We start from the raw sequence: 14,949 nt of genomic DNA, 5'->3' as shown, positions 1-14,949 counted from the left end.
CCCCTGGTCTACATTGTTTTGGTTCTGTTGTCTGTTCTCGTAGAATAAATTTCTTTTTTTGCTGCTTGAATGTTCTCAAATGTTTCTTTTGGTAACAGTTTCCAACTTTATTATCACTTTATTTATTATCACTTTATTTATTGCTGCATAATTCGAATGATGGGTGCCCTTTTCTAGAATGTTGGATGGCTCTGCTGTTTGAGCCGGTTCAGAACGACAGCAGTGTCCCCCACCTGTCCCATCTGGACATGGACAGCAGGTAAGGAGACCTCTTTTTGAAGCTCTTGCTGCCTGTTCTGGACTGTGTCCCGATGGTCCACCTGTCTATCAGAGGGCAGCTTCGCTTGGGGAAGTCCGTGGAGACGGCTCTGCTGCTGAGTCTGGACGGGATCAGCTGTGTTGTCCTGCAGCAGTGGAGCGGCAGCCGTCTGCAGGACGCACGGAGCACGGCCACGGTCCTAGACAGTAGGTGGCGTCCTGCCTGCATTATCAGCGGCTCGTTTTCTAGACGGAGTCAAAGGCTGCTTTCACACTGCCGCAGTTTGCTCCCTTCCTTTCCTTGGATAATCCGCTCCGTTTGGGCCAGTGGGAACGCGCATCCGGACTCTGGAGAGGATCAAAAAAGTCCTCCTGAAAAGGAGGGTCTCGGTTCCTTTGGGCGGAGCAAAGGCAGGATCAGCTGTACGCCTAGCCCAGGCGTCGTGGCAGGAGGGGGGCTAGCCCAGGCGTCGTGGCAGGAGGGGGGCTAGCCCAGGTGTTGCAGGAGGGGGGCTAGCCCATGTTAGGTTTCTCCTTTTTCCCCGGTTCTTTTATTATATCTCATGTTGGAGGTGTTTATTCAATAATGAGTCAGGATTATAAAATGAATCAAGTTTACTGAAGGTATTCAGTAAGTACAAAGCTGGTAAGGAAACACAGCGCTGGACTCTCCTACAGACGCGGGGGGGGGGGCTCTGTAGAAGAGTCCCGAATGTTCTACGGCAGTGATCTTTATAGTGGGCATGAAAACACCCTCCTCCTGGGATGGGCCGTTAGGGCCCTGACTTATTCCCATCATGTATCAGTTACAATGTGTGATACTTTATATGTGATTAATCTATGTGTGTGATTATTACCTCAGAGTATGTAGAGATAAAGAAACTAAGAGTGTTTGTGCACCCTGTGTATTGTGAGCGTGCTGCAGAACTCAAATATCTAACACACAGGTGTTGCAGGAGGGGGGGCTAGCCCAGGTGTGGCAGGAGGGGGGGCTAGCCCAGGTGTTGCAGGAGGGGGGCTAGCCCAGGTGTGGCAGGAGGGGGGCCTAGCCCAGGTGTTGCAGGAGGGGGGCCTAGCCCAGGTGTGGCAGGAGGGGGGCTAGTCCAGGTGTTGCAGGAGGGGGGCTAGTCCAGGCGTCGTGGCAGGAGGGGGGGCTAGCCCAGGTGTTGCAGGAGGGGGGGCTAGTCCAGGTGTTGCAGGGGGGGGGGGGGGGGGCTAGCCCAGCTGGAAGAGTCAGCCAGTCCTGCCCAGAGCGAGAACACAGAACACCAAAACTAGCTTCATGTGTTGCAGATTTACTGACGGTCCGACGGACCTCTGGCCAGGCTGTCCATGCCCTGAGGACAGGGGACACTTCAGACGTGGATCACATGGGCTCCGGATCACATGGTACCTCCTCATTTAGCATATTATTATCTGTATTTATAGTTACAAATAATAGGAATCCAGAAGAGGAGAGAACTCGTCCTGGTTTAGCAGAGCCGTGTCCGTTTGGATTTGAGTCGTGAATATTCTGTCTTTCTCCCGCAGGTCAAGAGCCTCTGAAAATGCCTCTCAAGCCCTCTGCCTTCAACTACGCTCTTTATGGACTCCCCAACTTAATATTTACCTAGCTTCCTGTGTATTCTCACATTTAATTACACACATCAACCGGATAAAGCTGCAGAGAGATGACGTTCATTATTTCCTCGTCTCTTTGCTTTCATTTGTGTTTATGGGAATATGAATTGTATAATTAATATTTGAACTATTCTAACTGCTGTGAGCAGATGAAGGTCCGAGATGCACCATGTACCTTTAAATAGCCTTCATGGGTCTGCCGTGCACTCGGGATCAAAGCGCTAGGAGGTCTTGTGTCGTGTCGCTGTGGGTGAGAAGCCGAAGGTCCTCGGCTCAAACAGAACCTGGACAGAACCGGCTCCAACAGGAAGTGGTTTCATTCTGACTGGACTCTCCGAACGTTTCTCTGTCGTCTGATCTCTCTTCTCAGCATTGTGATGTCGTGTTCAATGGTTTTGTGACGTTAAATGGATTTCAGGATACATTTTCATTTATTGGAATTAAATGGAACCGTGTTTGCAGATTGTTTGGTTTTTGTTTAGTTTGCCTCGGCCAGCGAGCGGTCCTCGTGTACGGACCCCCCTGGATCAGACCCCCCTGGATCAGACCCCCCTGGATCAGACCCCCCCTACGTCCAATGCGGTTTCATTTATGTAGCGCCGGATCACAACAGGAAGTCACTCAGGGAAACAGAACCCAGCCTGATGAGAATATATTTATTAGATAGAATGTTAGGGTACAAGTACAGTCACACAGTAGCATGTATTACAGTACAAGTACAGTAAACAGTAGCATGTATTACAGTACAAGTACAGTCACACAGTAGCATGTATTACAGTACAAGTACAGTCACACAGTAGCATGTATTACAGTACAAGTACAGTCACACAGTAGCATGTATTACAGTACAAGTACGGTCACACAGTAGCATGTATTACAGTACAAGTACAGTAAACAGTAGCATGTATTACAGTACAAGTACAGTCACACAGTAGCGTGTATTACAGTACAGGTACAGTCAAACAGTAGCATGTATTACAGTACAAGTACAGTCACACAGTAGCATGTATTACAGTACAAGTACAGTCACACAGTAGCATGTATTACAGTACAGGTACAGTCACACAGTAGCATGTATTACAGTACAAGTACAGTCACACAGTAGCATGTATTACAGTACAGGTACACGCCGAAGCTCAGCCAGATCAGACGTGAGAGAGAGGCAGCACGCAGGAGCGGAGACAGAGACAGCTACAAGGAGGTGAAGTACAGGTTCAGCAGGGAGCTGAAGAACGCTAAATCAGTATATTCACGCAGACTCCAGCAGCAGTTCTCTGCTAACGACCCTGCAGCAGTTTGGAGGGGGGGGCATTACCAACTACAAGCCCAAAGCCCCCCGAGCCCTGAACGACCTGCCGCTTGCTCAGCGCTTAAACATGCACTACTGCTGCTTCAACCAACCAGCCCCCCACACCCCTCCAGTCACCCCCTCCTCCACCCACAACATGGAGGGCAAACCGCCAAATGCCTCCATAGACTCTCCCCCCCCCCCACTGTCCTCTGCATCCAGGAGCAGGATGTGCACAGACAGTTCACAAAGCTGAACCCCCGTAAAGCTGCGGGGCCGGACAGCTGCCCCCACCCTGAAACACTGTACCAGTGAGCTGACTCCTGTCTTCACAGACATCTTTAACACCTCCCTGGAGTCCTGTCGTGTTCCAGCCTGCTTCAAGTCCACCATTGTTCCTGTCCCCAAGAAGACAAGGATCACAGGACTTAGTGACTACAGACCGATAGCGCTGACATCTGTAGTCAGGAAGTCTTTTGAGCGCCTGATTCTCCAGCACCTGAAGACCCTCACCGCCCCCCTCCTGGACCCGCTGCAGTTTGCCTACCGAGCCAACAGGTCTGTAGACGACACAGTCAATCTGGCCCTCCACTACATCCTGCAGCATCTGGACTCCCCAGGAACCTACGCCAGGATCCTGTTTGTGGACTTCAGCTCAGCTTTCAACACCATCCTCCCGGGACTGCTCCAGGACAAGCTGCTCCAGCTCGACGTGCCCGACTCCCTCTGCTGGTGGATCACCGACTTCCTGACGGAGCGGAGGCAGCATGTGCGGCTGGGGTCTACGGTCTCGGACACCCTGACTATCAGCACCGGATCCCCCCAGGGCTGTGTACTTTCCCCCTGGCTCTTCTCCCTGTACACCAACTGCTGCACCTCCAGCCATCAGTCCGTCAAACTGATTAAGTTTGCGGGCGACACCACCCTCATCGGGCTCATCTCGGACGGTGATGAGTCGGCCTATAGGAGGGAGGTGGACCGGCTGGTGTCCTGGTGTAGCAGCAACAACCTGGACCTGAACAGCCAGAAAACAGTGGAGATGATTGTCGACTTCAGGAAAGTCACAGCCCCACCGTCCCCCCTCTCCCTCACAGACTCCCCTACCCCCATCTCCATCGTGGACTCTTTCCGCTTCCTGGGCACCACCATCACCCGGGACCTCAAGTGGGAGCCGACCATCAGCTCCCTCATCAAGAAGGCTCAGCAGAGGATGTACTTCCTGCGGCAGCTGAGGAAACTCAAGCTGCGAACCCAGATGTTGGTGCAGTTCTACACCTCCATCGTGGAGTCCGTCCTCACCTCCTCCATCACCGTGTGGTACGCTGGCGCCACCACCAGGGACAGACACAGAGTGCAGCGCATTGTACGTGCTGCGGAGAAGGTGATGGGCTGCAAGCTGCCATCACTCCAGGACCTGCAGGTCTCCAGGACTCGGAGGCGTGCAGGTCGGATCACAGCCGACCTTTCTCACCCTGGACACGGACTCTTTGACCCTCTCCCCTCAGGCAGAAGGCTACGGTCCATCCGGACCAGAACCTCCCGCCACAAGAACAGCTTCTTTCCCTCAGCCGTAAGACTAATGAACACTTAATAATTCTGTCCCGGACTCCTGAATACAACTTGCACTGTTCCATTTGCACTGCGTGATGACGCTAGTTTACTGCTGCTAGTACACATCTGTGTATCCACTCCTGCTGCTGCTGATGTGTCTGTACTTGTATGGTTTTTGTATTTTGTCATTAATGTTAGATGTAGCACGACTTCACCGAGAAACATTCCTAGTCTGAACCCTCACTGACAATAAACCACTTCTGATTCTGATTCTGATTCTGATTCTGATTATAGTACAGGTACAGTCAAACAGTAGCATGTATTACAGTACAAGTACAGTCACACAGTAGCGTGTATTACAGTACAGGTACAGTCAAACAGTAGCGTGTATTACAGTACAAGTACAGTCACACAGTAGCGTGTATTACAGTACAAGTACAGTCAAACAGTAGCATGTATTACAGTACAAGTACAGTCTAACAGTAGCGTGTATTACAGTACAGGTACAGTCAAACAGTAGCATGTATTACAGTACAAGTACAGTCACACAGTAGCGTGTATTACAGTACAGGTACAGTCAAACAGTAGCGTGTATTACAGTACAAGTACAGTCACACAGTAGCGTGTATTACAGTACAAGTACAGTCAAACAGTAGCATGTATTACAGTACAAGTACAGTCTAACAGTAGCGTGTATTACAGTACAGGTACAGTCAAACAGTAGCATGTATTACAGTACAAGTACAGTCTAACAGTAGCGTGTATTACAGTACAGGTACAGTCAAACAGTAGCATGTATTACAGTACAAGTACAGTCACACAGTAGCATGTATTACAGTACAAGTACAGTCACACAGTAGCGTGTATTACAGTACAAGTACAGTCACACAGTAGCATGTATTACAGTACAAGTACAGTCACACAGTAGCGTGTATTACAGTACAAGTACAGTCAAACAGTAGCATGTATTACAGTACAAGTACAATCACACAGTAGCGTGTATTACAGTACAGGTACAGTCAAACAGTAGCGTGTATTACAGTACAAGTACAGTCACACAGTAGCATGTATTACAGTACAAGTACAGTCACACAGTAGCGTGTATTACAGTACAAGTACAGTCAAACAGTAGCATGTATTACAGTACAAGTACAGTCTAACAGTAGCGTGTATTACAGTACAGGTACAGTCAAACAGTAGCATGTATTACAGTACAAGTACAGTCTAACAGTAGCGTGTATTACAGTACAGGTACAGTCAAACAGTAGCATGTATTACAGTACAAGTACAGTCACACAGTAGCATGTATTACAGTACAAATACAGTCACACAGTAGCATGTATTACAGTACAAGTACAGTCAAACAGTAGCGTGTATTACAGTACAAGTACAGTCACACAGTAGCATGTATTACAGTACAAGTACAGTCAACAATAGCATGTATTACAGTACAAGTACAGTCAAACAGTAGCATGTATTACAGTACAAGTACAGTCACACAGTAGCATGTATTACAGTACAAGTACAGTCACACAGTAACGTGTATTACAGTACAAGTACAGTCAAACAGTAGCATGTATTACAGTACAAGTACAGTCACACAGTAGCATGTATTACAGTACAAGTACAGTCAAACATCCTGTCTAAGAGGAGCATTTCTTGCGGTCTTGTTTCCATTGAAAGTCCTTCGTACATAAATCATCGACATCTAACAATACAAATAAAACTAATATTACATTACTCAATTGATGCAAAATAACAATACATTAAAAATAAATTACTCCACAGATATAAAATAACAATAAATTACAAAGACACATAATATGTACAACGTAGGTGGACAAAAAAAAGGGGGGATTGATCCGGAGAGAGTCGTGATGACTATCTCTGTTTCTGCCCCCCTGACCCACAAGAGCAAGAACTTTGGAGACGGAGGCAAGGAAAAACTTCCCTTTAACAGGCAGAAACCTTGGACAGAACCTAGGCTCTTGGTGGACAGCCATCTGTCTGACCGGCTGGGTAGAGAGAGAGAGAGAGAAACAAGATGTATGAAGCTATAAATGCTAATGCTAGCGATATAATGCTATAAATGCTAATGCTAGTGATATGGACATCAGCGATGAGGGACAGAGGTCCAGGTTCTGCAGCACCACGGACAGAAGGACCTGAAAGAGAGAGAGGGACAAACAGAGGGAGAGAGAGAACAAGACTACAGGAAGAGAGAGATATTACTGACATATATTTATAACATAAATAATCAGATAAAGGGGGAGGAGCTCAGTGTGTCATGATGGTAAGCCACCAATGCTGCCTAATGACAGCAGATTGATTATATTGATTACTGCATCGATTAGTTATAAGCTTTGTTAAAAAGGAAAGTCTTTAATCTACTCTTGAACATAGAGATGGTGTCTGTCTCAGGAACCAATCAGGGAGCTGATTCCACAATAAAGGAGCTTGACAACTGGAAGCTCCGCCCCCCTGTCTGCTCTTGGATATTTTAGGAACCACGAGCAGGCCAGCATTTTGGGACCGCAGGGTTCTAGTGGGGCAATACGGGATAATCATCTCTGTAAGGTAAGGAGGGGCCTGGCTGGTGAGGGCTTTAAAAGTGAGTAGAAGGATTTTATATTCAATCCGTTCCCTAACAGGAAGCCAATGCAGAGACGCCAGAACAGGGGAAATGTGTTCTCTCAGTCTGGTTCCTGTTAGAACCCGAGCTGCTGCGTTCTGGATCAGAACCCGAGGTGCTGCATTCTGGATCAGAACCTGAGCTGCTGCGTTCTGGATCAGAACACGAGCTGCTGCGTTCTGGATCAGAACCCGAGCTGCTGCGTTCTGGATCAGAACACGAGCTGCTGCGTTCTGGATCAGAACCCGAGCTGCTGCGTTCTGGATCAGAACCCGAGCTGCTGCATTCTGGATCAGAACACGAGCTGCTGCGTTCTGGATCAGAACCTGAGCTGCTGCATTCTGGATCAGAACCCGAGGTGCTGCGTTCTGGATCAGAACCTGAGCTGCTGCGTTCTGGATCAGAACACGAGCTGCTGCGTTCTGGATCAGAACCCGAGCTGCTGCGTTCTGGATCAGAACACGAGCTGCTGCGTTCTGGATCAGAACCCGAGCTGCTGCGTTCTGGATCAGAACCCGAGCTGCTGCATTCTGGATCAGAACACGAGCTGATGCGTTCTGGATCAGAACCCGAGCTGCTGCGTTCTGGATCAGAACACGAGCTGCTGCGTTCTGGATCAGAACCTGAGCTGCTGCGTTCTGGATCAGAACCCGAGCTGCTGCGTTCTGAATCAGAACCTGAGCTGCTGCATTCTGGATCAGAACCCGAGCTGCTGCATTCTGGATCAGAACACGAGATGCTGCATTCTGGATCAGAACCCGAGCTGCTGCGTTCTGGATCAGAACCCGAGCTGCTGCGTTCTGGATCAGAACACGAGCTACTGCGTTCTGGATCAGAACCTGAGCTGCTGCGTTCTGGATCAGAACCTGAGCTGCTGCATTCTGGATCAGAACCTGAGCTGCTGCATTCTGGATCAGAACACGAGCTGCTGCGTTCTGGATCAGAACCTGAGCTGCTGCGTTCTGGATCAGAACACGAGCTGCTGCATTCTGGATCAGAACCTGAGCTGCTGCGTTCTGGATCAGAACCTGAGATGCTGCGTTCTGGATCAGAACCTGAGCTGCTGCATTCTGGATTAGCTGAAGATGTTTAATCGACCTTTTTCGTGTTCCCCTTCGTCCATACTTTTTTGGAATTCAGATTGCATTTGCAATCCAATTAAGGACAGACTATGACAGGATGAAGTTTTGTTTGGATTTGGATTGTAAAGTAATTATGATATTTAGAAATAGAATGAACAATGAAAAGTATCATTTACCCAGATTAGCCTGCTAAAGAAATGCCCCCCTCCAAAAGAAGTGAAATAGATTATTTATATTTATTTATCTCTCAAGGGATATTATTTTGGAACTTGTTCCAGTCTAAATATCTCATTGAGATTTGGATTTATCTTTAGTTTGATCTGAATCACAGACACAAACCACAGCGCGTTTTCATGAAGGCCATTTTCCCACCCTGAGATTCAATATGAACACTGAAGCCTTGACAAAATGATCTCTTATCTTCTTCGCATTTAATGATGGGTTTCAAAATGCAGGGGAAATGGAAAGCGGCCGTCCTCTTTCATCTGCTGGAAAAAAAGACTGACACCATGGAATATTTTTAAACCAGCAATTATACTCAGCCTTTTTAAGAGCACCAGCTCTGACAAACCGTTCATCATGTGCTGATGACGTTCATGGTGCTAATCTGGGCTGCAGAATATTCATCCGTCCACCCAGAATCTTAAACAGTTCTAATTTTAGTTTTTTCTAACAACACCTAATTAAACATTGTCGGGTGTCTGTGCAGTAGTAAAGTGTGTTCCGCCCATAGATCGCTCTTCAGACCTGAGCACGGTGTCGCTCAGTTCCTCTCTGCTGCTATTTCGTACGCTAACGTACAAACAATGAGAAACAGGGAACTGTTTTTAGAGAAACCTCAAAGGTAAAGGAGAGAGTCCTCAAAGCTAGCTACCTAGTTGCTGAACTTGAAGCTAAATCAGAAAGTCCCACACTGTGGCAGAAACATTAATACTGCAGCTAGTAAAGGTAAACGAGATGCTCCGCCATCTTGAGATGTTCCCACTCACCGAGGAACTGCATGATGGGAACGCTGCTGCAATGAGCGAGGTGATTGGCCCACATTTGAAAACTCTTGAGGAGAAGTTGTCATTTTATTTCTATTCAGCCTCCACAGAATGCCTTGACTGGGTTCGGGACCCACACAGCTCAGCATCCGGCGCTGGAAAGGACCTGACTTCAAAGGAGCAAGAGGAACTCTGAACTGAAACAAGATGGTGGTTTAAAGCTAAACTTTGCTGATCTTCCTTTGGACAGTTTCTGGTTACCTGTTGCCGAGGAGTTCCCCGTTCAACAAAGCTATTCTGACATTGCTCCCGTTTTCAACCACATATCTGTGTGAGCTGAGCTTCTCAAGCTCGACGGCGATAAAAACTAAAAACAGAGAGACTGAGAGCTGATGAGGAAGAGCTTTGTGTGTGTCTTTCTACCATTACTGCAGGATATCCATTTTGTGTTCATCCAAACAGCCCCAGGTTTCCCACTAAGTATAAATACATTAAAAAACGGTATTATTAACTCTATATATTATAATAAAGGTCATCTAATATAATATGTACTGTTAGAGTGTCAGTTTGTCTCATTTTGGTTGGTGGTGTGCCCCAGGATTTCGTAAATGTAAAAAATGTGCCGCGGCTCAAAAAAGGTTGGGAAACACTGGGTTAGGGGGTCCAAGCCCCCATGTTGGCCCATCTCGTCAGATCAACTGACTAATGACCCCCCTTCATGATCTCAGGGGCAAAATCGTCTCTCGTTACACGCCACCTTTACCTGACACCAGGAAGCAGCATGAGCACGCTGAGGGAAGTACAGAGAAATCTGTTGTTTACATTTTGCTATGCTAATATTTGTATTGAATGTACATGCATTCACTCATTCACTCATTCACTCTGAAGGGAATATACCGGTTTCATCATTCACACGTAACACTACCCTGCCTGACCATTTTTATATCAAACCTTCATTTAGAACGGCTGTTCTTAGCAGGTTCACGGGGAGTCCTGAGACCGCTGACGCTTCAGGGCGGACCCTGGGCAGTTTGCTACTTCATCACAGGATCAATCAAAATAGAAAGCCTTTATTGTCTTGGCATAGTGGCTATGCAAAGAGATAAGAGCGCTGCTCCGTCCGGTGCGTAGTACAACATACAGTTCACTAATAACAGAAAGTGCAGGTAAATGTAACAAAATTCACAGAATAAAAAAAGACATATTTAAAGTGAGCAGTGCATGCAGTGCGATTGGCCAGTACTTTGCATGAGGTAGTAGAGTACATTAGTTATTGCACATATAGTTATTGCACATATAGTTATCGCAGATAGTGACTGATTGTCCTGTTTAATCCTGATTGCTGTTCAGAGCGCTGATGGCTCTCGGTATAAAACTGTCCCTGAGTCTGTTGGTCCTGCTCTTGTTCAGCCTGTAGCGCCACCCTGAGGGCAACAGGTTGAACAAGGTGTGTCCAGGGTGGGAGGAGTCTCTGACAATGTTTGTAGCTCTGCTGAGGTAGCGAGAGCTGGAGATACAGTCCAGGGGGGGCAGAGAGCAGCCGGTGATACAGTCCAGGGGGGGGCAGAGAGCAGCCGGTGATACAGTCCAGGGGGGGCAGAGAGCAGCCGGAGATACAGTCCAGGGGGGGGCAGAGAGCAGCCAGAGATCTTCTGGGCTGTGTTGATCACTCTCTGCAGTACTACACCGTGATGCAGTACCACACCGTGATGCAGTACTACACCGTGATGCAGTACCACACCGTGATGCAGTACTACACCGTGATGCAGTACTACACCGTGATGCAGTACCACACCGTGATGCAGTACCACACCGTGATGCAGTACTACACCGTGATGCAGTACTACACCGTGATGCAGTACCACACCGTGATGCAGTATCACACCGTGATGCAGTACTACACCGTGATGCAGTATCACACCGTGATGCAGTACCACACCGTGATGCAGTACCACACCGTGATGCAGTACTACACCGTGATGCAGTACTACACCGTGATGCAGTACCACACCGTGATGCAGTATCACACCGTGATGCAGTACTACACCGTGATGCAGTACCACACCATGATGCAGTACCACACCGTGATGCAGTACCACACCGTGATGCAGTACTACACCGTGATGCAGTACCACACCGTGATGCAGTATCACACCGTGATGCAGTACTACACCGTGATGCAGTACCACACCGTGATGCAGTACCACACCGTGATGCAGTACTACACCATGATGCATACTATACCATGATGCAGTATCACACCGTGATGCAGTACCACACCGTGATGCAGTACTACACCGTGATGCAGTACCACACCGTGATGCAGTATCACACCGTGATGCAGTACTACACCGTGATGCAGTACCACACCGTGATGCAGTACCACACCGTGATGCAGTACTACACCATGATGCATACTATACCATGATGCAGTATCACACCGTGATGCAGTACCACACCGTGATGCAGTACTACACCGTGATGCAGTACCACACTGTGATGCAGTACTACACCCTGATGTAGTACCACACCATGATGCAGTACTACACCGTGATGCAGTACTACACCGTGATGCAGTACTACACCGTGATGCAGTACCACACCGTGATGCAGTACTACACCCTGATGTAGTACCACACCATGATGCAGTACTACACCGTGATGCAGTACTACACCGTGATGCAGTACCACACCGTGATGCAGTACTACACCGTGATGCAGTATCACACCGTGATGCAGTACCACACCGTGATGCAGTACCACACCGTGATGCAGTACTACACCGTGATGCAGTACTACACCGTGATGCAGTACCCAGGATGCTCTCCAGGGGGCTCTGTAGAAGGCCACCAGCAGCTTCTCCTCCAGGGGGTTCCTCCTGAGCACCCTCAGGAAGTGGAGTCGCTGCTGGGCCTTCTTCACCACCGCCGTGGTGTTAGCAGACCAGGACAGGTCGTCGGTGATGTGGACCCCAGGAACCTGAATGAGGGGACCCCCTCCACGCCACGCAGACCCCCATGATGGTCAGTGGACCCTCTCCACGCAGCCCCCCATGGTGGTCAGTGGAGCCGGGTCTGGGCTGCGCTATGGAAGTCCAGGATGAGTTCTTTAGTTTTCGTGGCGTTCAATGAAAGGTTATTCACCGAGCACCACGCCACCAGTTTACCAACCTCATCTCTGTACGCTGACTCGTCTCCGCCCGAGATGAGCCCGACCACGATGGTGTCATCAGAGAACTTGATGATGGCGTTGGAGGGATCCGTGCAGTCGTAGGTGTACAGCGAGTACAGGAGCGGACTCAGTACACAGTACAGGAGCGGACTCAGTACACAGTACAGGAGCGGACTCAGTACACAGTACAGGAGCGGACTCAGTACACAGTACTGGAGCGGACTCAGTACACAGTACAGGAGCGGACTCAGTACACAGTACAGGAGCGGACTCAGTACACAATACAGGAGCGGACTCAGTACACAGTACAGGAGCGGACTCAGTACACAGTACAGGAGCGGACTCAGTACACATCCTTGAGGGGAGCCGGTGTTGAGTGTGACGGTGGGGGAGAGGTGGGAGCCGAGTCTGACCCTTTGGGTGCGGTCAGACAGGAAGTCCTTAATCCAGGTGCAGATGGAGGCGGAGAGTTTAACAGTTAAAATGTCCGGGATTATCGTGTTGAACGCTGAACTGTAATCCACAAAAAGCAGCCTCACGTAGTGCCCCCGGTGGTCCAGGTGACTCGGTGCAGTGTGAAGCGCTGTGGCGATGGCATCATCAGTGGAGCGGTTTGCTCTGTAGGCGAATTGGTGGGGGTCCAGAGTGGGGGGGGGGGTGCGTCTTTGATGTGGTTTTCCATCAGCCTCTCGAAGCACTTCATGATCACAGGCGTAAGTGCAACAGGCCTGTGATCATTCAGACTGTCGATGGCCGACTTTTTGGGGACCGGGATGACGGTGGCAGATTTCAGGCGGGGGGGGGGGGGGGGGCGATGGACTGTGACAGGGAGCGGTTGAAGATGGTGGTGAAGACCCCGGTCAGCTGATCAGCACAGGCTTTGAGTACCTTCCCAGGTACTCCGTCCGGCCCTGCAGCCTTCCTGGGGTTTACAGTCCTCAGCACACGTCTCACTTCCTGTTCCTGAAGTATCAGTGTGCTGCTGCAGGGGGGGGGGCTGGTGGGGTGTGACCGTGCCCGGTCTGTCGGCCTCAAAGCGGGCAAAGAAATGATTTAATTCCTCTGCCAGCGAGGCGTCCCCGTTCAGTCTCCTGCTTGCTGTTCTTGTAGTGGGTTGTGGGTTGAATTCCCTGCCACATCCTCCTTGGATTGTTCCCGGCGAAGTGCTCCTCAATCCTCCGTTTGTCGGCCCCCTTGGCCTCCTTGGCCTCCTTGATGCCTCTCCTCAGGTCTGCTCTGGCCTCGCTGTAGAGGGTCTTGTTGCCAGACCTGAAGGCGGTGTTCTGGAGTCTGAGGAGTTCCTGCACTTCACTGGCATTCCAGGGCTTCTGGTTGGGAAAACCCGGATCCGTTTACTGACTGTGACAGTGTCCACACAGTTCTTGATGTAGGAAAGTACAGTGTCTGTGTATTCCTGCAGGTTGTCGCTGTCGAAAATGTCCCAGTGAGTGTTGGAGAAACAGTCTTGTAGCTGAGGGAGAGCGTCCTCAGGCCACGTTGTTATTGTCTTTATTTGTGGCTTTGTTCTCCTCCGGAGGGGGGTGTATGCGGGGGTGAGACGCAGGCAGAGATGGTCTGATCCAGCCAGGTGGGGGAGGGGGGCGGCCTTGTAAGCGTGTTTAATGTTACAATAAACACGATCCAGGATTTTGTCCCCTCTGGTGGGACACTTCACGTTCTGGACGAACTTTGGCAGAACAGTCTTTAAACACGCTTGATTGAAGTCACCGGCAACGATCAGGACTCCGTCAGGGTGAGCGAGCTGGTGCTTGTTTACACTCGCAGCAGGCCGAGGGCTATGCTAACGTTAGCATCGGGCGGGATGTAAACAGCTATCACGATGACCACCGTTAGCTCCCTTGGTAGATAAAAAGGCCTGCACGAGACAGCCAGAACCTCGATATCAGGACAGCAACGGGTCTCAACGGTCCTGCTGTTACAACACCACCCGTGAACGTAAACACACAGCCCCCCTCCTCTGCTCTTACCCGAGTGTCCCGTTCCGGTGCCGGTGTAGCGTCCGGTCCGCTAGCTGGACTGCAGCGTCGGGGATTAGCGGTTGTAGCCACGTCTCTGTGGTGAACATAACGTTGCAGTCCCAGACGACGCGAGAAAAAAACTTTACACTCACGTCCACAGGCAGTTCTAAAGCCTCCAGTTCACCAAAGTGCATGTTCCTGTTAAGGTTTTCCTTAACCCTCCCCGGTTCTTTCTTCTCCGTGTGGGTGCGTGGTCAATAAAGAGGATTTTGGTCACGATTAAGATATTTATATAAATGCAGATCAGTGCAGTTGATTTGGATTATCAGCGCTGAGGTTCGATCCTGTTCCGTGTGTGAGTCTCAGGTCCGAACAAAGGGCC

At 49.4% G+C, this 14,949-nt stretch overlaps 1 protein-coding gene across 1 annotated transcript in view; it reads left to right on the top strand.

Moving 5' to 3' along the window:
• The window catches only part of LOC137895978 (cilia- and flagella-associated protein 46), a 73,686-nt gene extending 71,395 nt beyond the window's left edge, over window positions 1-2,291 (top strand). Inside the window, 3 exon segments of the mRNA XM_068741506.1 lie at window positions 178-465; window positions 1,552-1,647; window positions 1,789-2,291. Coding sequence (XP_068597607.1) covers window positions 178-465; window positions 1,552-1,647; window positions 1,789-1,871 — 467 coding nt within the window. The 3' untranslated portion in view covers window positions 1,872-2,291.
• The last annotated feature ends 12,658 nt before the right edge of the window (window positions 2,292-14,949 follow it).

The sequence above is a fragment of the Brachionichthys hirsutus genome, chromosome 7 (genome assembly GCF_040956055.1).
Source record: "Brachionichthys hirsutus isolate HB-005 chromosome 7, CSIRO-AGI_Bhir_v1, whole genome shotgun sequence".
Lineage (NCBI taxonomy): Eukaryota > Metazoa > Chordata > Actinopteri > Lophiiformes > Brachionichthyidae > Brachionichthys > Brachionichthys hirsutus.
This window is presented reverse-complemented; position numbering and strand designations above follow the sequence as displayed.